General features: G+C 38.5%; 1 protein-coding gene across 2 annotated transcripts in view; it reads right to left on the reverse strand.

The window, feature by feature from the left end:
- The window catches only part of AGPS (alkylglycerone phosphate synthase), a 92167-nt gene that overhangs the window by 37227 nt on the left and 29832 nt on the right, over window positions 1–25108 (reverse strand). Inside the window, exons 1-7 of one of the 2 annotated variants that reach the window (XM_085322317.1) lie at window positions 24807–25038; window positions 10710–10799; window positions 6656–6746; window positions 3159–3279; window positions 3009–3083; window positions 2206–2277; window positions 291–370 (exon numbers count right to left, since the gene is read on the reverse strand). In XM_085322317.1, coding sequence (XP_085178443.1) covers window positions 291–370; window positions 2206–2277; window positions 3009–3083; window positions 3159–3279; window positions 6656–6746; window positions 10710–10799; window positions 24807–25000 — 723 coding nt within the window. In that variant the 5' untranslated portion in view covers window positions 25001–25038. Of the gene's footprint in view, window positions 1–290; window positions 371–2205; window positions 2278–3008; window positions 3084–3158; window positions 3280–6655; window positions 6747–10709; window positions 10800–24806; window positions 25039–25108 lie in introns of those variants that run through there. The other variant, XM_085322326.1, reaches the window with a different exon arrangement.

Consider the following 25108-nt stretch of genomic DNA (forward strand, 5'->3'; position numbering starts at 1 on the left):
CAGTGAAATTTACAGTAAATAACTTCCTCTTAGGCTTTCATTTAACCTTGGATATCACTTTCTATCACACAACAGTATGAAGAATCATAGCTTCCTCTTTTACTGAGGTAAAACTACTATGACAAGGCTTAACGGTATATATTTTGAATTTTAAAAGTACACAGGTCATATGAAGTAGTATACRGCTAGCATCAGCCAAATACCACTTSAAGTAAAGGAAAATCAATCATGCATGGTACAGATATCATAATAATTGCACCACCACCACCACCCCTGGAAGCTCTACATACCATTTGCGATGTGTCCAAGGAGACAATTGTTCTTTTTTCCTCCTCAGGACATTCAAGAGCACTAGAAACACTCGTTCCTCCTGAAAATATGGGAAAACACATTGTTGTTTAATAAAAGTTACCCAGGAATTTTACAGGTACCCTGTTCTTTCTACTTTCATTCTCATATTGAACTTAAAGATCACTGAAATCAACCTGAGGCTCATGACTAGTACTTCACAGCTGTCCATGTTACCAAATCGAGAGTCTCACGGAAGCAGGGCAACATTTAAACTGACTGAGTGCTTTCAAAGCACTTGGTAACAAAACCATTAACCAAATCACCTCAGCTGCTCACAGTAAAGTCCAGAACAGAATTTTAAAATAGGGAAGGATGAACAATATCAAAGCCATGYAAGAAAGTTATTGTTTCTAAATACCCTTTGACAGAAATACAAAGATATTATGCTTCTATCTGGAAAGCTGGTTGAAGTAGTCTACTTAACATAGGAATGCAGTATTTACCTTAAATCAAGTAAGGAACTGAAAGGGTGTAATTACAAAAACAGATGAACAAAAAACAGATGGCAAATCTCTTTAGAGGTTTCTAATGCACCTTTATAATATATTACAGAAAAGCCTCTGAGAATCCTCTGGCTTCTCAAAGTCAGAAGGGGAAGAAGAGACAGGAACACTAAAGAGAACCCCAGTAAATAGAATCCCASTAAACTACCACAAGAATCCCTTTCCAGCAGTAGCAAGGGCAGAGACAGTGCCAAGCATCAAACACACTCCAAAAGCAGCATCACCAGTCACTTTKGTTTCTCATAATAGAAAAGAAAGTATTTTCCTTAAATACCCCTCAGCCCCTAAGGTAACAACTTCAGAAGTAGATCATAATTCAATGCAAGACTTGGACAAAATTTGAAGATTCTCCTGTACCTTGGTCAGTGAACAAGAGCTAGTCAGCATCACTGCTTTTTACTGTACTCATTCACTGGTGCCAAAGGTAAGTTGTAGAAGTCATACACAGCTCTCCAAACGTATCTGACAAGGATGATAATATTTTAAGGAGGCACAATACCAGACTAATGGAGCAGATTAAGTAAAGATGCTTGTTGTCAAACAGCAAGTGTCCTCTCAAAAGTCTATACAGATGGTATGAAATAAAGCATGCGCAAACTTAACCCACAGAAAAGTTTGTGAGATAAAGCTTTTCAGAACAAACTCATGAAAACTAACATCCTTTATTCCTTGAGCTCTAAGTCAAAACTATATCAGCAGGCTTAGAAGAAAAAAAATCCACTATTAAAGTCCTTTAGAAATCTTCCAGACTGAGAAGGCACCAGATTATACAGTCAAAGAAATAGCCTTTGAAAATAGGAACCTTTCCTGCAAAAGGCTTACTAGAGGAGCCTCTGCTCTAACTCTAATGTCCAGCAGTCCAAAATGAAATTATAATTATCGTTAATGATTCTGCAGAATAGTGCCTGACCATTCTAACTCCCTGGACCCATGAGCCTCAATGGTACACAGCACCCCAACCACGAACAAACTAATTTACACATGCTTGTGGACGCAGAGTGCAAGTAGAGCATCCAAAAACATGATATCTCCAGCAGAAATATTTGAATCTGTTTAATATTTCCTAGGAGGCTTCCAAGTTACAGAGCTACAGAGACAGTTTTCAATCTCAACCACTACTCTTACACATGCAATACTGAAGTTCCTTATGCATTTTTATTGACTTCTGCTAAACTGAACACAACAGCTGTTAATATAGCAAGATCACTCAACATTCAAGACAGCACTTAAAATATCACGAACAGCTCTAGTTTTCGAATTAGAGGTAAAATTTATTACCCCTACACATCAAAATGGAATTCAAGTATGTTAACTAGCGATGCTGAACAGACTGAGATTTGATAATACTTACCACCAAATGGTATTATGCAGACACTGTGCTTACAGGCTAACTCCACAATTTTAACTACATCTTCATGGCAAACTGGAGAAAAAAAAAAACCACACACACAAAGAAGTTACAAACAGGATTTATGTCTATTCTTTTTGTTTAAATACAGCAGTATGAATGAGTAGGAGCACCCTTTCAGACATCACAAGGAAGATATTTCAAAGACAGTTAGGTAATAAATACAGGCCAGGCTCAAAAGTATCAGAGCTCCAGAGTGGAATTCAGACCTAAATAATCCTACTTTTAAGAAATCATAGCCTTGGTTTGCTGGTCTTCTTATGGACTGAGACTTCCTAGCAAACATTCCAGCTGGATTCCTTGGAGACTAAATTAAGTTCAAAGCTTCTTTAAAGTAAGTTATTCAGTCTATTTTAAGTGAGAAAAGTCTTTTCTGAGACCTGAAGAAAATATCTTTTTCATTCTGGCTGACATTAATTTTCAAGAGTAGAGCTACTGGTCGTATTCACTTTTTTAGAACGCGTTCTAATCATCTATCCACAAAACTTCAACTACATTTAAACAATGAATTTGACTTCCCCATGGTGATAAGAGGTGTTGAGATTTCCCAGGCACAACCAGTAACTCAGCTGTTAAATGATCATGGTTACCACTCAGGAAAACTCCTTCACTTCAGCTTCAGTAAACACATTAAAAAAAAAAAAAAAAAATCAATGAATGAAGAGACAGTTTCCCCAGGACAAGAAAGCATAGTTTGGGAAACAACATCCAACATCAGAAAGGTGGGGTGGGGAATTAAAGCTTACCAGGCCAGACAACTATATCAGGAATTCGCCTAAAAATTCCTTCCCTGAGTGCAAATATCTCATGTAGGCAGTGACCTGAAATATAAACAATAAATTAACAAGTTAGAATAGGAAACATCTAAAAAGCACACATAAATGACATTCTCTTACCATGAGCTCTGAATACCCTATCTTCTGCATCCTGTGAATATGATATTTTAGTGGCTATAAGATCCTGAAGGAATTCTTCATTTACAATAGATGGAGGTACATCATTAACATTTAAGGATGCCTACAAAACAAGAAGTTCATTAAAGGTAAGCTCACTTTTGAAGTATTGCTGCATATAAAAGAGTAAGACTGAGRTACCACTAACCGATGAACTACCAAAGCCTAACTACTTAAAATTTAGGATTAGAAAGTTATCATCAAGCATATTCATCCTACCTGGCACTCAACAGACTAAATGCTCACATGAAGTTTTATTTCAGTAGCACACTGAGCTAGCCTGCCAGTCTTGCAAAGACTGTATGCACTGCATAGCAATGCCAAATGAGCTTGCTTACAACCTTACTAAGAAAATCCAAGCATTTTATATAAAATAATTTACATAATCAAAGAAACAGCATTTGTTTTGGACTAGCCTATGTTTATTGACAAGTAAAAGCTGAATTCACTCTTCTTACACTTTTTTGTAGAAGGCTGAAACACTAAGAAGTGAATCCACCCATTCAAATTTATTTTCCTTGAAGGAAGGGTTTCATGCATCTTTGTTCTACACAGCCTCCAAAACAGCCTATACTTTCTACTGACATGTTATGGGTGGCTTGTTAAGACAAAACCTTAGAGTATAGCACCAGTTACCAAGCTAACAATAAGGGAAATGGAGATTAGTAGTCTTTTATCTGCCATCTCTGCAGCAGTCTATTCTGAATGTTTTGGTTCTCACAATAAGATATCTGCATGTAGGAAGAATTAACCTTCAATAGGAAAGTTTCCAGGTAATTAGCAGACCCATGATGATGCAACTTGCCTAGTTGCCTAACAGTGTCCACTCCAAAAGGGAGAATGCAATATTGAGACTTAAACACTTACAGTGATAATTCAGTAAGGAACATCTGCATGAGACAGCTACTTGGCTGCCTTCAAGCCTCAAAGTGTTGTGAGCTAAGTATCAGCTACAAACCTATCTAGTTTTAACACTGACGGGGGTATGTGCTGTTTTGACTTGTTTTTGAATGATGATGTTATACTTCTTGAAATATGGTGTCAAACATCTGAGAAAGGAAGTTGGAAGTTTTTTTTTTTTTTTTTGTTCCTCCCCCCCCCCAAGAAAAAAGCTTTTTCCTCCAACATAATCATGTCACCTACAAACATCGAAGCTCAGATTTAGTGTTGTGGTTAAGGCAAGAAGCACACTGCTACTAAGAGATGACGACTTTATCAGCCTATCACAATAAGCACAGAGGAAGCCAGGATCAGATCTCCTGCGTACTGTTCAAATGCTTCAATCTAAGTTTGATTTTACGGCATTTTCTAGGGAAGTATGTTCAATCTGAATAGGCTCATCCATTTGATGAAGTTCATTTACTTAAGGAAGTATTCTCAATAAGACAACTTGTAGAGGGAAAAAAGGYGACCTGTGGCAACACTAAGTACTGGCTGGCAAACACTGATCCCAGGTGACAGGACCTCTAAAAGGTTGACCATTTCTCAGCTTTATAGTTTCTGCAACAAAGATTTATTGTAGAAAGCAGTAAGTTTTCACTTGTGAGATCTAAGAAAGCTGACCAGGTGTCAAAGGGCTTCCAGTGTTAACAAGGTCTGAACAAAACTGTCCACAACAGCACCAAGAGTTCTAGTGAGAAAGCCCTCAAAGAATTAGATAGGACATCTTGCCCTTTCCTTCCCCAGGACTGCTCCTAATGCACATTCACACAGCACTGTTGCTAATCCAAACAGCACTGCTCCCAGGGAAACACTGTCAAACAAAGAGGTGCCAAATGAATAGAGATCTTTAAAGTACTTTGTTAAAAATCCCTGCTAGCTGTGCTCTATATTTTAAACTTCCACTTCTTCRTGATTTGTGTAGACAGAATCATTTACATCACTTCAAATTGAACAACAAATGCTTAAAGATCTTGATTCCCCACATAAGGGAACATATTCTAYTTAAAACTATCTGCAAGGAACTATTCTAGTTTTAAGTACCTCAATTCTGCCTCTCCTGCAAGGATTTTAATCCTTTAGTTGTCATCTTTAAGATTGAAAAAYTAAAAACAATCTGTAACAATGTTAGATGAAAAATACATCTTTATTTTTGTGGGACTGAGCTATTGCAATAGGATTCCTACACTGGAAGGCTGGAGATGAAGCCTACTTGAACTAAGTCCAAACCGCTCCTGTTGATAAGTCTTTTCCAGTCTGAAGAGGAGAGAGAAAAGTCATGAAGCCCTGAACATCAGCGAAGCAGGAGTATTTACTGCTTGCTAATGATAACAAGAAAGTGACATACACCAAGGAAACCTCCAGTCTTATAGAAGAGAGGCAAGAAAAGACGAGTTAGAAAGTCTAGTGGACTGCTGTTCCTATACCTGAGCTCCTTTATGCTCTGATAATAGCAAAGAGATAGTAAAATAAAACCATACACCATGACAATCTGAAATAAACTAGTAACCATCACCGAGACATTAGAACAGAAGACCCATAGTAACAGTTGGGAGTTTGTGAGTCCAGATACGTACTGGAGACTCCAAAKGAGTCTATTCTGTGTTAACATTGCAACAAAATCCAGGTAAGAGCATCAGAACTTCCTACATAATAGGAAAGCACTCACATTGCTGGCAGATCTCCTGAGGAGCTCATTTGCAAGATGTGCTGTAGAAACAGGATAATATTTGAGAAATTTCTTTTGCCCTCYGAGCATTCTTCTTTGTACATTTATTCTACATGTAAAAAAGGAAACAACTGCTCTCACAACCACTGGTCACACCAAGTGAAAGCAATTTTGCTGTGAGCATCTGCCCCTTAAACCAATCTTGGTCAAGGAAGATGCTCATATGAAGACAGATTTTTTCCAAAACGTACTGGCAGTTATATTGGCCTGCAAGTCACAACAGATGAAAGGAGGGCTTGATCAGCAGAAGACTGAAGAAATGTTCAAGTTTTCAGGCCCTAAGATATTACCTGCCTCAGAGAAAATGCAACTAACTGAAGGAACTGCTTCCCAAAGCAGGGTCACTTCAAAATCACTGTATGAGTGCAGCCTGCTTTCAGAAAATGCACTGAAAACTTTAACTTCACTGTATCTTCTGTCCTTGTGATCATAAGCAGCCATTAAGTTCTCATAAATGATAATTCCCCCTACGCTAACAGTTCCAGCAAACTGGGAAACAACCTACAACTAAGGACAAAAAACTCACTGTGTGGGAGACTTATTTGAATTCAAGTATTACCAGTTGACCTAGAACAAAAAGTTTTGCTAAATCATTGAAGGTTTCATGTAGCAGTTTTATAATAAATATCAACTCTTCTGTAGTGTTACTACACCATTCAAGTCAACCATRTGCAAGGCCATCTTACAGCTTCTGAATATCTTTAACATACAGACTGGTCTTGATCACCAAAGCTGGTTCAAAAGCACCGATTTTTTTCAGCTATTTACTTACTCTAGAGGTAGATTTGTGCTCCAGACTTGCTCCAAAGGTTTTTTCTATCCATTCCTTAAAAGTTGGTAATACCATACCACCTAACCTGTACCTGAAAAGTCAATATTACAAATGGTCATTTTAAATTGAAACAATGCATGTCAGATACACTACTATTTATGGTTATGTAGAATCAAAAGTAAATTTTAAATAAAATGCTTTATCTACAAGTCTGYAAGACTTCTATATATTCAGCTTTCATGTAATCACACATTTTGTAGTATTTAGGTGTTCCGTACTTAACACAAAGTCATATCAATTCTTAATTTAAATATTATTTTCACTTTAAGATCTTTGAGAAGCATAGCACAGGCTTTTTGGCRGTTTGGGGTTTTATTTAAAAACTCCCAATTTTTATTAAAAACTCCCAATACTACCACCCTCTCCATTTTCAAGAAAACCTTCAGTAAGGTAGAAAACTGTGACAATTTTCATGCCAGTTACTACTACAGAGTAGATATGCAGGGACACACCGCAGTATAAACAAAAGCTGTCAGACATGCACAAATCTTGCTTTCAACCTTGCATGTTGTCAGGGGGAAAAAAAGTGTTAACTCTCTTTCACCCTCAGAATCCATGAAGTGATGTGAATATGCCTACCTCAGACTCAGAGAAGAAACAGTTGCAATATTTCTTTGGTGCTTTTTTGTAGCTTTTTTTGTAGGGAGTACTGCAGAGGTTATCTGCAGATAAGTCCTAGTCAACTAGAGTGATTAACACTCTAAAGAGGTGCCACAATGTTGTTAAAACAGCAAAAAATTTGGTGCAGAAGTGGGACCTGAAAGCTCAGATCCAATTCAAAACACCAAAGACATTCTGCAGGAAAGTCATCAGCAATTCTGCACCAGAACTTCTAGAACTAGTTGTTTTTACTCTTTCTACATTTCTGATTCAAGCAACTTGATCTCCTCATTAAATATTTCAATAAAAAGCTAGGAGTCTTAACATTATAGTGCATAACAAATTCAACACCTTCCAGGCTGTACAATCCTCAGTACTATCTGAATGCCACAGAAGAGGAAGAAACTATGTATTGCCCCAGCAGAAGAAACTTTATGGCACAGGGAGTCTGAAAGTCAAACCCCAGAAGGGRAACATGGAAATTAAAACATATTTAGCTTCTCTGACCAGAGCTTATCTACATGGCATATGTGAATATTTGAGAATTTACTCTGAATCAGCTAGACAGACAAGAAACAGATGAGCTGATTATAGTCATGCATACCACATGCAGAACAGGTGAGGCTGGGGACACACTGCTGAAGTAGAAGTTGTTGTTAATTGTTGTATGTACACACTGTGCACATTTAGGTACGTACAAACCAAGGAGAAGAGAACAAGAACTTTTCTTTAGTATTAAGAACTTTCAGCAGTTGAAAATTCTTATCATAAGTTGCACCTGGACCACTGCCTTACGCCCGATAAGTGCTCTTAAAGATTTTTTTATTCACTGTTAACCCAGTTACAACTCAACCTTCATAGTTCTGGGGTTTGCCAGAGTTAAGTCACCTATTACGCAGAAAGGCTTGTTTCCTTATCTCCTAGTTCTCTTACTGGAGAGAGAAACCCCACACCTCCCCATTCTATTCCTTAACTATTCTCTCAACTCAGACTCTTCAGCTTGAAAGACTGTGTTCAGCCACTCCCGTGGCAGCCGTTACTATATCACCATATCTGCAGGGGACTGTTAAATAGTTCTGCGGAAAGGAAAGTGCAATAAGCAATAAAAGGTTAATGAGTGTATACATATACTATACATATATATAAAYCTGTAAATGAATACTAAAAGCACTAGGCACCTTCAACACCAACCTTAGTGGATGGTGAAGGAGTACAAGGGTAATCTGTCACAAAAGTCAGGTTCTCACTCTTTTCAGGCAGCCTTTCCTACCACTGAGGCAGATTACTGCACAGGAGCTATGCTGGTATGGCCCCTCTTGGGGTCACACCATATTATTCATCAATTAGGGAGAGAGAATGCAGATGGGGAAGAGCAGCACCATTCTGGAACACTGACTGATACTAATTAGTCAAACAAGCAGCAGCCTCAATGCTTCTTCAAAAAGGAAAGTCCTGTCCTATACCCTTTCTTCCTTCAAARCATCCTGTAGAGAAGCTTTCTATGGAACATAACCTACCCCAGATAAACAACTAAAGAAATAACAGCTGAAAGAATGAATGACAAAGTGACAAGAGTCAAAGTCCAGGCCAAAAAAAAAAAGAAACCTCTTCAGCATTGTATGGAAGAGAAACTATGGAAACAATGAAATATTCTCTACTCCGACTTTGTTAGTGTGGTATGTCAGCATCCTCAAACCCTATCTACCCTCAGCTTTGTGAGCTATGAAAGTAGCTCTGAATACTTTTTGTCATTTTCCCATTCTTCCCATTTCCTTTCAATGTAAAGAACAACACAAAGAAATAAGAACAGGGGATACGCTTGGACAAAACTCAGGCAAACACAACTAAAAGCAAAATCTCAAAAACCTCAACTTAACCCCAAAGGCAAGTAAGTTTTCATCAATAAGTCTGCCTGGCTTCAAAGGCTCTTTCTGTGGCTACCCAAAGTGCCAGACAGATTATGGCTGAGCAGGTGTACTTACTCAGAAGTTGTCATGGGTATGATGATGACCAAAGCATGCCCTGAGCACATCAAGCTTTTCACAAAACAAACAGAAACACAGCAGCAGCTATGCTCACCAGAAGACAACAAATCTGGAAAAAGATGCATGTTCATAACTAGCCAGCTGTCTAGTGGCTAAAGCAAATGCTTAAGGAATCACCACAAATAATTACTGGAGATCTTATAGAAATTCTACAGAAAGGAAGAGATGGTCCTATTTGACTTTTAGAAAAGCTCTAGAATAGCTTTCAATTCCAGGAAGAGGCTTCACAGATTCCACTGTTTCCAGGAAGAAAGCACCATTCTGCTCTTCAGATATCAATATTGGAATAGTATGAAGGGCTGGTTTAAATATGAACTTGTCAATGTGATGTACAGAGGAAAGCTACTAGTTACCTGTTAAATATAYTGTGAAATACCATTCAAAGGCATCAGAACCTCCCTAAGTTTATAGTGAGCTGAAGTGCCTAAATCAAGGCTTTGYATTTTAATCTGAGCCTGAAAATTAAAAAATTAAGAATTAAAATGCTCAAAACCAGTTAGGCTTTTGCCTAACTTCATCTCAAACTAACTCACGATAGTTTACACAAACTCAAAGAACTGTAAGGAATTTTTCTGAAGGACAGCTCGCTAATCTTATTTCTCTTTCCCATTTTCTATATTCTTAAGAATATATTTATATCTTTAAAAGTCAGGGAGAAGACTGTAAGACTTTCCATTCATGGAGGAAAAAAAATATGTCAAATTGTAGGCTTAAATTCTACTAGAAGAAGGTGAATAGATCATTTAGTAGACTTAATTTTCCTGTTATTTACTCAGAGATGCCATTTTTCAGAAAAAAAAGATTCACTGAACAAAGATCTAGGAGGTAATAAGCCAGGAAAGTATGTTACCACCACAAAAACGTAGAATTAAAGAGCARTTTTTATTTTAAATTCAGAGGATCAAGTAGCTCCATGCATGAAAGTTTAGGAAAAAAAAAAATTGAAAGTTATGTAGTAAAGCTACTGGTTGATGCTCATGAGATTCACTGGCAAAATTGCACAGGACTGCTGCATATTACCTAAATCTTTAGGACGCAGTGCAGGTTCTCAGTCTGATCCCATTCTTCAAGGGAAATGTAATGCACAGAGAGTATATAAAGTTATGGAAAAGACTGATTTTTGTCCCTTTACAATACCTTTGATAAACCTTACTATAAGCTACACAGTCTATTTTAGTACATATGTTAAATACTATAAGGTTCAATAAACCTGTTAAATGCCAAACAACTTTATAACTTATTCTGAAAATAGACAAAGCAAAGAACTTCTTGTAATTGAACAATACTTTTTTTAATATATTAAACCTGAACACTTTATTCTAGTTCAATGATACAAATTTTCAATGTACCTTCTTCCTGTGAATTCTGCTTGACCCTTCTTATTGAATATGAATTTGGAGTCATTATATCCCCAGCCATTCCACTTTAGAAGTTCTTGCCTTAAAGGGAMAAAAATAAAGTGAGAACACGTTAGCATACTGTAAGCCAAAAGCATCTCTACAATTTGCAGTTCTACAGCTTTGAAAAAGCTTTATTGGACAATAACTCAAGAAAGCAAGTGCATGTCACAAGCACGTAGCTTAAGAGCATAAAAAAATATTTCTGTAGTCACAGCTTTATTCTTTCTGACTGCAGATATGACATCTTAACATTTGAAAAACACTAYTTTACAAAAAACAATCAGTTGACGTCAACACACAGTATGGTGGTATTTTCAAATCAGCAAAAAAGTGATATTTGACAGATACCTGTTTTTAATTCTATACATGAATACTAACACACCAATAGGCAATAGCTGAATTTCAGAATGAAGAAGCAAGACATATAGCATTGTTATTCTCTGTAAAGAAATAAGCTTAACTGAGGTTTAATATAGCATCAACACTGTAAACCCACTTCAYTCTTAAAATATTCATGTAACAAGGCACTCTTAGTAGGTACCTCAAACATTCARATTTAAAAAACTTTTGAAAAACAAAACAAGAGTTGCAGGAATAATGAACCAAACAACCTGAATGTGACCTCAAAGTAAAGACATATAATACAAATACAATATACAAAAGTGAAGCGCCTCAATGACAACTACTCTAGAATAGAGGATATTTTAATTATGATAAAGTCAGAAGTTAAAAATATGAACATATTTAAGATGTTACACAATAACAGCAATTACACATTAATCTAACTTTACTTGAAAAATTCCTCATTTATTTACATTAGAAATAAAGTGCTAACTTAAACCTGAGTTTTCTTATAATTAAAAGGCRTCTTTAAGAAGTTAAAGGCAAATGATTTACCTCAAACCATTGTATAACTGTGAATGTAGCTCAATCTTTCAGTATGCAGTCAAAGAATAAGATAGGGATCAATTGTGACCATTTCAAAGAGACTTTAAAAATTCAAAGAAACCACTGCCACGAATCTGCCGTAAATCCAGCTTTACATATAAGATAACTGGGTGCTAATTGATTACCGAAGGCCTTTATTATAAAGATAACAGTAACCTCAGCTGCTGAGGTGACTGTCTTGTGTTATAATTAAACACTCTGCTTAATCAGGGTTCATTTTCTACAAATGRCCTGTACACAAGGTTTTAATTAGTCAAATGAAAAACACAGACACCACTTCCACTGCAGTTTGAAACAAAAGCGTTTCAACAGGCATATTGCATATATYGTTCCTCCGTACTGAAGTGATTCTAAAGTTTCAGTCAAAATTAAACCATTTAGGCAAACCGCTGTTAAGATACAGAAGCCCTTCTGTTCTGCTGCCCACTTCAATAGGGCCAAACTTTACATTTCTAACATTTTCTCAGAAAAGGGCCAGGACTCACTCAAGTTTCATATCAAAGGAATGCCTTGGGATCACCTAGAATATGACAATGAATTAACAAACTGGTAACAAATTCTTGGATTTAGGCATATTTTTGTGTGTGTATGCATTTATAATATTAAATACATAAATATACACATAGTTCTATATTACTATGACATGCATTTTTGCAAATAAAATATATTTTAAAAACAAAATCCACACAGACACTAAGTGCTATGCAGTTGAACTACTCCCAGCTGAGAGCAGGCTGAYAGGGAACCGACCAACCGAAGTGGCATTTGTTAAACGAAAGGTTCCCCTCAAACGCCCCAGGCCTGGAGCCCTCCTCAGAGCAAGACTTCTCCCTCTGCTGACTAAACACAGTATTTCTACACACCTGATCTCTTCTTGTTGAACCACAAAGTCAGAAGAGACTTCACATTAATACGGCAGGTCAGAGGAAGGCTCAAGCACCATTGCCCTGATTTAGAGGGCTTATATCCTCTTGCAAGGCAGTGCCAAAATAAGCTGTTAAATACGATGCATGAAAAGGCTGGAGTAAGAAAGAACAAACCCGCCGTCAGTCTCGCAGGGCACGAGGCAGAGGGCCAGGTTCTCCTCTGGATTCTAAAGGGCTGGTGACATTAGGTTAGCTTAAGTGCAACTTTGAAACTATCGTTTGTCCTGATGCACGTCCAGAAAACTCTCCCAACGTTCAGGAGGAGGCACTTTTAGCTAAGGCACTGAACTGACACCCAAACAGGGGATCTTTCTGCTAAGCAGGCTGTATTCTCGTCGCCTGCCTTTTTTAAAAGGCCCACTTACCCAAGTGTTAACGTCTTTGGTGCTTTCATCAGACAAAAAAGAAAAAGAACCCACACACAACAGCACCCGATCACAGTTCCCATGTCAACATTTAATTTCCATCCCCCCCCCCGAAAAGTCTTTAATTGACATTCACCTATTCCTAAATGAAAAAAAAGCATATAATGGTTTGCTCTGAAAGACAACACAGCTCTTGTTATTGGAGTGGTGAGAGTAATTAGAACTGTTACATACTGCATTTTAGACGTTGGTTAAGGAGAAATGGTGCTGGGGTGGGGGGAGAAGTTTAGAAGCAACTGTTCTGATAACCCTGGGTCAGGASATGCTTGTCTCCTGCCCAATGGGCAACTCGCATCTTGTGACAGGCAAACAAGCCATCAATATGAATTGCAAGCATTTTGTTTTATGTTCAGAACTATCCCAAGCAAGTTTAAGAGCTTTATTTGGAGATAGGAATGGCTGTCTTCCTAATCARCCTGTCTGATATGTATCCTTTATTTTGTTCCATAATAGTTATTATATTGGTAGTACTCTCTGTTATTTGGTTTACTTGATAGTAGTCAGCAGCACTTCAGACTTACACAGTGAAAACAGGTTACAGAAAATACTGCATGTAGCTTTTTCTTTCTTTTTTTTAAAAAAAAAAAAAAGCTTTAAAAAAAGATGAGATTAAAAGACAATGACCAACCAGTCAGCTCTGACTTATAATTGATGTAGCCTCTAGTGAAGGCTGAGCTACTTCGTTTATGTCAGTTTTACCAGACTTCATGGTTTAGTGTTTGATGAAACTCAAGACTCAAAGAGAATTACCTCTGATGCAAAGGGAAGCAGAAAACATCCAGGAGATGCGCAAGCCTCACTGACTACTGAGGCAATAGCAATGATGCAATCTAGTCAAAGGCTTTAGCAGAAATTTTTGGAAAAACCTTCTGAGTATGTGGAATGCTGGGCATTAGTTTATGTATTATTCAGAATAGGTGCAAGATAAAAAGCCCTGCAAGATACAGGCTAAGGCACTGCGCTGCTTCATTATCCCAAGTCCTTCAAATAAGGGAAGCTATTGTTAAACACCTGCTCTACACTTCCATGCTTTTCCAGATTAAGTTTGGAAATTTAATTTATAAGAATAACAAAAGGCAACTGAAGAAAATTGTCATAATGTTCCAAGCCCTCCTTTGTTTTTTGTATTACCCTTTTGTAGCATTATTTGCTTAAGCAAACACTTTTCCTTAGCCCAAACTCTTCACACCACAATGCCAGTGCAGAATTGCTGCTGTCCTTCGTGCAATGCCACTAGTGTAAATGATTACAACCGCTTGGCAGATTAGTATACCGCCTTATGTTTACCCTAACTCTCAAGTATGATCCAAGTTAKGACAGTTAGCAGTGTAGTCTTTTGTATCTCCATTTTTGACTCCAAAATCTCAATGTTAAACTCTCATTCCAGAAGAGTACACAGACCAAAAAGAAATGCAGAGACTATACAGACCTAAATCCACATTAAAAGCTCCCCCCATGTATGAGTACTAAACATATCAAGTGGTGACTCTGAAAATGGGGAAGTCAAACTACATATTGATCTGCAAGCAATATGTACTGCCATTTTTCCCAGACTTGTACAGATAAGATATCCTCTAACATCTCAATATCCCATACTATTTAATGCAAAATCTGCCCTGCAGCAATACCTTAATTCCCATCTTCATTTTTCAAAAGTCCAAATAATTTAAGCTGCCAGCTAAACAGTAAATAACAAGGAAAAAAAACACACTTAAATATTGCTTAGAGTATACAGACTGATCATCTCAAAACATTTTAATAAGTTTCATGCCCCAGCCTGAAAAATCGGAAGTTCAGTTTGGTTTAATTGATTGGCATGCTCATGTTAACATACAAGGTTATTATGTCTTGCTATATTATAAACATATCCTTATATTTTTTTTCCTACCATCACTCCGAAGACTACATACAGCAAAGTCAAAGACTCTCATCAGCATTTGGTATTGTTCGTGTTCTAAACTGTATGCTACTCAGCTCTACATTCTACCTGAGCTCTATCTTTTAAAAACAGCTTTTCTATTCATTATCTTCACAGTAATAGAATTAAGGGTAAATTACCTTGATATTCTGTTAAAGATGAAAGTAGGAATATTTTAGACAGAAATACTATAAGGAAAAAAAAAAGGCTTTCCTTTCCTTCTGGCTTTGGCTTTTAGCCAGAGATGAACAAAAAAAGAAAAAAGAAAAAGAAAAAGTATGAAGTACTAAATACAAAGCAAAGCTTGCTTTTAACATTATATATAATGGTATTGCCTGAAGGGAAAAACCTGAAAGAAAACAAGTTACCATGGAAACAGTGACAATAGAAGCGAGTGTTGTAAGAACAGTGCAGCTAGGCTAAGTGAATTTAAATATTTCACTTTATTACAGTATCCAGCATCGAAATATTAATTTGACTTAATGCAACAAGGATTAATTTTTACAGCAAAATACTTGTTAAACAAAACAAGCATTTTCTTCTCTTCCTCTGGAGAACTTGTTACAGAATAATCAGTAGTCACTGGGCTGAAAGGTCTTCAAATTATAGCACAAGATATTACACATTAAGTTCAGAAACAAGTAAAGGCACCTAGAATCGGGAAGTCCACGCGGTGGCAGTATTTCCCCACGCTAAGCAGGCACGGTTTCCCCGCGGGCGTACGCGGCCATGGCAGTGCGGCATGGCCAGCCCGAAGCAGCACACCGCAAAGTGCTTTGAGCATGCAAACCCTCACCTCTCACCCACCCCTGGAGTATTCTGCCTGCTCCGTTAAGGCAGCCTAAGGCCTCCAGGCCTACTAAACATTTTAATTAAACCAATACAGGCTTCAAATCTCACACTTTGGTGACAGATACTGTTCAAAAATCTTCCTTTCTCTAGAAAACCAGTCCTAACTGAGAAGCAAGCACAGAGCTTCCAGCAGGTGCTTCAGTTCAGTATCCAGATGCTCAGCTCCCAAGGAAATCATACCACGGATATTAGTTTCAGTCCTTTCAAATACAAGTCACAAGTACGTATGAAATAACTACATACACAATACCGAACTGCCAATTAAGTTTTTACTTCAAACTAAAAATACTGTAAACAGTTACTCAGCTCTATCTTTTCCAAAATCTAAAACACAGATTGCCTTTTTAACATCAGAAAGCAAACACTATGTTTTTTCACTTACGATGAAGCTATGAAGTCATGCTCAATGAAATATCAGAATCAAGCAATGAACAAATTCTAATTCACCAGTGACATGACCTATCAAAAGATGCCAACATTGAATTACTTGCCTGTCTCATTACACAGCTATATCATCTAAGCATACAAATATCAACAAAATTTCTCCCTCTTCTCCAAAACAATCTGGAGAACTGGCACACTATACACAAAAGTGAAGTAAACTTGAGCTAATTTGCTAAAAGACCAAACTATATAGTTCCATGGATTTCTTTCAGAAAATCCATCCTACAGCAAGATGAAAGATAGATGTAAGAAAGAATTTCCTCACCAAAACCACCAGTATTTTTACCTCAATCATCAGCTGACGCCAATCATTAAAATATATTCATAAAAATTACATACATATATACRTATACACACACACACTCTCCTGTTCCATCACCCAAGAACTAGCATAAAAGATTAGAAGCAAGTTTAAAGAGGCAGTTTTAAGGGCTAACACATTGTCTAAAATACCAGTATTTGCCTAACACAGCAGTGCAAAAAGGTCTTAGACTGTACAGCTCTTGCAGAATCCAAGATAAATGTGCAGTAAGATACAGGCAATATTATGGTGCTAAGGAGTTATATCATCCAAACAGTAATGGAGCTAGATCTTTTGAGCTAGGTCTCAAAACCTAGCTTAACTGGGTTTTTGGTTACAGATTCAAAAGACTGCTTGGAAATTCAGAACCCATTTCTTCAGTGATGCTGGAAGGTCACTGTCCCTCCCTATCTGGAGCAGGGACCCTATTTAGGTTATATAGTGACTCTGTTATCAACCACCAAGAAAGCAAACCACTCAAGTGTTTTTGAAGTCAGTACTAAATTAGCATTAGGTGCCTGGAAATTAGGAAGGAGAATGTAGCCCTAGGAATCTCTTCAAGAACTGCTTTGTGATAGCATCATTTATCTGGAGAAGAATGACATGCTGTAGGCAGGGAGTATCTGCTGTTTGTCATTCTTATACTTCTTTCCTCTTGGAGAGTCTTCCCTGCAGCAAACCAAAAGTAATCGCTCTCAAGTCTGTGAAGTCAAATAACATGTTTGTTTTACAACCTTAGACACACTCAGGTTCTGTAGCCTCAGCTTTCCRCAAAACCCTTGCAGTTGCATATACACCTAAACTCAGTTGCTATTCTGTTTGCCAAATATCCGATACAGCAACATGAATCCAAGCTCATCGTTAAATTTTAAGAACCAAGTTAAACTGCAAGCACAGTCACAGAAGTTAAGGCACAAAATATATTTGAAAGTACTAGGTACTCCAAAGCAGGGTGTGTTCTCCTTTTCCAGCTGTTGTGATTTAAAAGAAAAAAAGAATTCTTCTCCTTACTCATCTTACTAGCATATGTGGAATAAATGAAGCCCATAAGAACAGGGAAATTGGTCTAATGTTCTCTTGTAGAAAGTTTTAGTCAATACGGGTGAATTAAATATGAAATACTATAATCAATATCAGGAAAACCAATTTTACTAAGCTTCCAAACGTGCACACTTAGCCAAATAATAAGAATTAYGCAACAGAACACAACAGATATTGCTTCTTGTAAAGTATCTTCTACTTCAGAAGGATGCTAGTTTTGTCTTTTGAATAGACTGCCATACTGCAAAATGCACACAGTTACTTTGAGGTAGTAAAGGAAGAGCCACTAAAATTTTTATTTTTTGAACCCAGGGATCAGTCCTGCAAGCAGTATTTCTTTAAGCTTGCCAAAAAAAAAAAAAAAAAAAAACCTGCTTCACCATCTTCAAAAATTCAAGTTAATAATTGAATCAGAAGTCTGCTATTAATTTTTTCCATCAAAATAAGCTGAGCTCCTGGACAATACTGCTTTACCTGCTGTGAGTTTAGAGAATTTAGCTCTGTAGCACATGGAGATAACTGCAAAAGAATACTTTTGGTCTTGTCAGATCAACCCTGAGAACCCCCATGCAGCAGCCGCTTCTGGACTTTACAAGGCATTAGGCTTGTCCATCACATTCAGTCTAGGAGGTACGGTAGCACTTCAGGAACTCTAGCTGGCTACAATGTGTTACACTACAGATTGTCTTAATTTACCTCAGTTCAGAGCACCTTTTAGGAAGTCAAAGCAATTATTCTAGTCTATTGTATTAGCAGAGATTGTTCTATTCAGTTCAAATAAATTTTAAATAGCTACATACAGTCTTTATTTTCTCGTGCATAAGGTTTCAGACTTCAGTAAGTATCATGAAGTTGATCTACAAAATTCTTTTCCTGTAAATAGCTATTTGTTTTCATATAACACTCCTTGTTTTACTTTATGTATTAAACATCCTTTACACTTTTATTAGCATATAGGGTTTTTTCTGGCAAAGTTTAACCAATGAATCTATCTAGCTTGGTTAAACTGATATCAAAGACTTAACAAGTTATCTACTAAGCTAATGAATAAACGTAATTGTGACAGATTACTTAATTATCATCTAACTATAAGTAGTTACCTCTTCAGGCAGATAACATGAAAGTATTATTACTATATATGAAGTCACACTTGCTTTCAAATTGTGTTTTATTTTTATCAGGCTAGCATTTAAAAATGAGAATCTTACGTTATCCGTTCCTCTATTTTGAGCATTAATCTTGATTAGCAGTTAACAGCTTTGATTCAAATCCCACATGATCTGCCATGCCTTCCTCAATGCAACAGGCTTACTCTTATCACAGAATCATTGAGGTTGGAAAGGACCTCTGCAGATCATCTAGCCCAAGCCCCTTGCTCAAGGAGAGTCACCTAGAACACAYTGCCCAGGATGGTGTCAGACTTCTTTACCTTCACAGCAAGTTCTTCCTCATGTTCAGATGGAACTTCCTATGTTCCAGTTTGTGCCCATTGCCTCTTGTCCTATTGCTTGGCACACTGAGAAGAGTCTGGCCCCATCCTCTTCACATCCTACCTTCAGATACTTATGCGCTTACATACATTGATAAGATCTCCCCTCAGTCTTCTCTTCTCCAGGCTAAGCAGTCCCAGCTCTCTCGGCCTTTTCTCATGATAGATGCTCCAGTCCCTTCTTCATCTTAGTAGTCCACTAGACTCACTCCAGTAGCTCTCCATCTCTTGTACCGGGGAGCCCAGAACTGGACGCAGTACTCCAAATGCAGTCTTACCAGGGCTGAGTAGCAGGGGGTGGGGAGGGGTGGGAATCACCTCCTTCATCCTGCTGGAAACACTCTTCCTAATGCACCCCAGGAGACCATTGGCCTTCTTGGTCACAAGGGCACATTGCTGGCCCATGGTCAACTTGTCATCCACCAGTACCCCCCAGGTCCTTCTCTGCAGAACTGCTTTCCAGCAGGTCAGCCCCCAGCCTATACTAGTGCATGAGGTTATTCCTCCCTAGGTGCAGGACCCTGTAATTCCCCTTATTGAACTTCATGAGGTTCCTCTCTCCCCCTCTCTCCAGCCTGTTGAGGTCCTTCTGAATGGCAGCAAGGCCCTCTGGTATATCAGCCATTCCTCCCACTTCTGTATAAACAGCAGACTCGCTGAGGGTGCACTCTGTCCCTTCACCCAAGTCACTAATGAATAGGTTGAACAGTACCGGACCCAGTACTGACCCCTGAGGGAYACCACTAGCTACAGGCCTCCAACTAGACTGCACCACTGATCACAACACTGAGCTCTGCCATTCAGCCAGTTCTCAATCCATCTTACTGTCCACTCATCTGGCCTACACTTCCTTATGATCTGTTAAGACTTTTTGAATAGCATCAGCCCTCTCCATCTCTCTCTAAGTTACCACCAGCTTAAGCTAGCGGAGTCAACTATGTCAGGATTTAATTTAGGYCAAGCTTTGCTTTGGAACACTGTTCTCTAAGGAGAGTTAAACGTTTTCATAGTAGCACTAAGAATTGGCCTACAGAACCTAACCTTTCAAAAAAAACAGTAACCAAGTTCAAGACACATACAGAAGACAAGCTAAACTTGAGGGGAAAAAAAAAAACTCTTCTCCCTGACCCCCAACATCCTCCACCCCCTGTTGCTCACCTTATACTTTGGTATTGTCATCCTCCAGTCTTCAACCTAAACAAACCCTGAATTTAGTTTGGAATAAAAACAGATTTTTTTGAATATATATATATATAAATATATATATAYACACACATATATATAAAAACTTTTAGACATTTAAGGTGCTCTTGTAAGCACAGTTGCATATCCCTCCAAAGTCAACTTTACCAACTGTGGTAAACTATCCTAAACAATTTACTAACTATTCAAAGAAAAAGCAAGCCTGTCACTCAAGATAGGTTACATAAAGCAGTAGTTACAGATGAACTAGAACAATTGACCAAGTGATTGTTAGTTAAAAAAAAAAAAAAAAGCATTTGCACTGGTCATCATTTAAATTTACAAGATACGAAAAAACGTGCTGCAAAAGGTGGCTGAGTACTGGTAGTGAAATACRAAGCATCTTTAATGTTACTTGTTAAAGTTGAGCTAATTTTTTCCAGCTACTTCTGCTTGACATAATCATAATAGCTACCAGCAGCTTCTGCAGGAATGTCAAGTCTTGATGAAGACATGATATATGAATAAAGTTCATATATCCTATCTTATGCAACCTTAGGCAAGCTTGGTGCGAACACAATACAGAGACAGTGTCTGGCTATAAAAATCATCCCTTAGTCTACCCTAGGTAGCAGTATGTCCATACCAACTAAAGAAAAAGCCAACCCAAATTTCTCTTCATCCCACAGGGAAGAAACTCCCCCACATAGAGGGGAAGTCAGGAAATCCTGCCCTGCTTTTTCCTGCTCCAGGACAGAAAAAGATTTTTAGTCTGTGACCTAGAGACAACATTTAAATTATACCTGGTCAATCTTCCCCTTTAACAAGGAACACATTGTGTAAAGTTTGATTTGAATTAGTTATAATACAGACTATCGTGGCTAGATTAATATCAATACAAGGTCCACCTCTGAGACAGATTTTCTAACATATATAATAGCTACACTGCTGTAACTGTGTTCTAAGGAGTTTTCTAACTGTTACAGTCACAGTGTTTTTAACGCAGTACAATGTCTCAGGAATAAAAGCTGAAGAGTAACTCTTCACCACATACTTAAACCTCAAAATACCATATAACTATTTACATTTATAACGTGAGATCTCATCAGCAAAATGGCCTTGCTAATAAGCACTCAAAAAATTATAGAATAACATGAAAGTTTTGAAAAAAAGATTTAGATTTTTCAGAAATTTTTAGTCATTTTTCAGCTCACCATCTTTTTAAGGCTTTAAAACACTGCAGTTTAACTAGACTCCCATCCCTCACTGGCACATAGAATTAAAACATAAAATTCAGATCAATAATACCACCAAGATACAACATCTCTCCCTTCTTACAACATATAGTTTTCCTCAAAAAACAACTCATTGAAGTTTATAGTAGCTTACCTTTCTCAAAGAAAGTTCCTCTCATTAAAAGAGACTTTCTAAAATAGGAAGCCTACTACAATTTATAAACATGCAAATTTGCAAACTCGTCCTGCTTAGCCTTCATGAGCATTTTTATGTGGCAATAAGGACATCACATGGGGACCCACAGAACCTCAGTTAATTCCCCCTACTCTCCTTCTTCCTGCCTCCAGCGGTGGTGAGAAAATGACTCGGCAAGATCCTCAGCGTTAAGGTCTTTGAACCGTCAATGACGAGCAATCAGTGCTGCTGTAGGTTAGTTACACTGGTCAGTGTCTGGTGACTATGGTACAAGTAGTCAGAAGAAGTTTGCAGTGATCAGAGACATACGTTTAAAGTGCTATAAGGATGCAGTCATAGCAAGTGTCCTGCTTTGTAGAAGAAAAACAAACTGCAGCTAAATCTTGTAAAGTGTCAAATGTTTTGATGGTATTATTTCAAACCTTACTAGAAAGATACAACAGATATAATGAATACAGAATGCTTAAGGTACCTTCAGCTACAGCTTTGCTAGGCAAAGTTAAACTAATAGCTCAGAAAGAGGTGAAAAAGCTGAATCATCATGTACAGATTTAATAGGAGAGTGTAAGAAAAAAAAAGCATCTTGGTTTGGATTGTGCTAATATTGCTGACAAAAAGCCACACAGCACCACCATAACTATCTATAGATCAATTATTCTTGTAAGATTTTTTCAGTCAAGCTTTTCAGTAACTTATAGAAACATTATCTCGAAGATCTTGCCAACATAAGGTCACATTAACCCCTGAAATCCTCATTGTTGTCTTCTTGATAGATAGAAAAAAACAGCTACGAGTAGTACTGCGTACCTCTGAAGTTGTGACTATGCTAAGACATAGCAAAAAGCTTTACTAAACAAGACTGATAGTCAATTAACCTGATAGTGATATTAAATTTGGTACAGAATAGTTTAAGGTGCTTCAACCTAACTAGACCTTACAGCTTGGTGCAATGGTAAGTGTGAATATCCATACATCTCAAAAAAAACGAGCAGGAAAACTTAACAAGTTTAAAATTTTATTTTTAAGAAACTTCAGAACCTTGTAATCTGTTCAAACACTTAGAACTGATATGGCTTAAAATTCTTGTGTCTTCTATTCTTCAGCGGTGCAGCTTCACAAGATATGCAGACACTTTTGAACTGAAACAAGGAGGAAGCGTAACTAGTGCAGGTTAAATGCTGGACATAAAACAAATATCCCTATTTGAAAAAAAGATATTTAACCAGCTGAGTTACCAAACAACACAGCTCCTTACACTCACATTTACATTTTAAAGACCTATTGTACTATATTTAGCTCCTCCATACTTCATTCTTCTGTACTCAGTCCCAAATGCAAGTTCAACCATAATCTTTCAGATCTATTTCTTTACTGCATTTACTACAGTCTCCATACATCCAGGTAGTGTTTCAGCCACCTAAACTTTCCTTAGAAATGTATGATCATCAACTCTAAACTCCTGAAGACATTCTAGATATAGTATCTTTTGAAGCTACCTATTCACCACATCACCTTAACAGTCAGACTGTCTTTCTGTCTGCTTCTTCGTGTTCTCATTTACAGAATCATTTGGTTTGGCTGTGTGCACGTGCAGTTTTGTTTTTATTATCACAATTTACTCTTATCTACTATACTATCCAAATAAAAAACAACTAATGATTTATTATTAATTATACATTTGCCTAAAACAAGGAATTCTGGGAAGACTCCCATCAACATTATTAATACCCCTAGCCTTATAACAATGACTTTGCACCATCCAAAAACACCCTTAATTTCACTCATGTGATAATTTTAACTAGTGCTAAGAGTGCCCAGCATTTGCTTTATCAATGGATAAGCTAAGTGATAACACAAATTGATTTTCTAAAATTCCTTACTCCTGGTAAGCTTTAAAGACAGCTGTTATGGTCACTGTGTAGCACTCTCCAATTTCCTCCCCAAAATCCCTTTACCTTCTCATTCAACCAGGAGCACCTTCATCAGATTCTAATCTCTTAACCAATCTCTCAAAGTTCTTAACATTTGACTTCATGCACATAACATCCCAGTCCTCCCAGCTTGTAGCCCTAGACAAAACGCACCGCCTACTGTAATAATTCATACTCTGGCTTGCTCCCACAAAGCCCTTGCAGGGGCTTGAACTTGTCTGGAAAAACGGGTTCAAAGTAAACCATGGGCTGAATGGATTTTCCTCAAAGGAGCAACAACTCTCTTTACCACTAATTGCCTCTAGGCCACCTCCATGCACCAACAGAAACCACAGCAGCGCCTATGCTCAATGGAGAGCAGTTAGATTGCCTATAAGCCAAACCTTAAGACACTCTTACAAGATAACAAGCCAACATACAGGCAGAAAACCCACATCGAGGAGAAGAGAGATTGCAAATCAAATACAAGCCCATCACATCAGAAAGGCTGACCTTACTGTAAGTTACATGGAGCTATACCATGGAATTATAACTGTACCATTTAAAAGAACATGGTAAAGAAGATTCAGAAATTAATGAAATAATTGTCAGCTAGACAACACGGCTATTTTTTTTCTTCCTCTGGTCTTGGGTGAACTACAATTCTTTTTTACTAAATGCTATTAGTATTCATATCAGGTGAAGATTTCACGTGACTGTGAAGTGGGCACAGCAAAAAGCCCGTATTACAAACCTTGCTTTTCCATACCTGCTGCACTCTTCATTAGAGTAGCATCCGAGTATTTTGCAAATGTGAAACCTCCCCTACAGTTATTAAGGTGACTCTGCCCGCCTACAACCCCTCTTACTAGGGAAAGAAAAAATAAAATACTGGAAGTCACTTCTCTGAGCTTTCACCCGCTCCCCACAGCCGTTAACGGCTTCAGCGTTTGACCCACGGCTGCATCTAGCCCCATTTCCCTATCAGCGGCTCCCGGCTGCTTTTCCGGCGACCCCGGAGGCTGCTAAACCCGGAGGCGCCCGCGCCGCCGCGCTTAGCGCCGCGGGGCTCCTGGCGCCCGCAGCCCCAGCGGGGCCCACGCGCGCCCTCCCCCGCGCACGCTCCGCCCGGCCCCGGCCCGGCCCCGCTGCCCCGCGCGGRGAGCCGCCTGCGCCTACCGCTTCTTCGGGATGGAGCCGGAGCCCGGCCCCGCGGGGGCCCCCTGCGCCTTGCAGGGGCTCGCCGAGAGCCCCTCCCGCCCCGGGGCCCACGGCGAGCCCCGCAGGTGCCCGGAGATGATGCTCAGCCTCCGCCGGGCGGAGGATGGGGAACCCGGGCCGCTTCCCGCTGCTTCCTCCGCCGGGGCCGCCATCGCACTTCCGTGTTGTGCCGCGGACCRCTGCCGGGTGAAAGGTCTGCGGAGCGGAAGGCGCGGCCCCGCGCGCGCCCTTATAGGCCGTCCCGGCATGCACCGCTGCCC

Source organism: Rhea americana, unplaced genomic scaffold (assembly GCF_003343005.1).
Source record: "Rhea americana isolate MKP2758 unplaced genomic scaffold, rheAme1 scaffold_12, whole genome shotgun sequence".
Lineage (NCBI taxonomy): Eukaryota > Metazoa > Chordata > Aves > Rheiformes > Rheidae > Rhea > Rhea americana.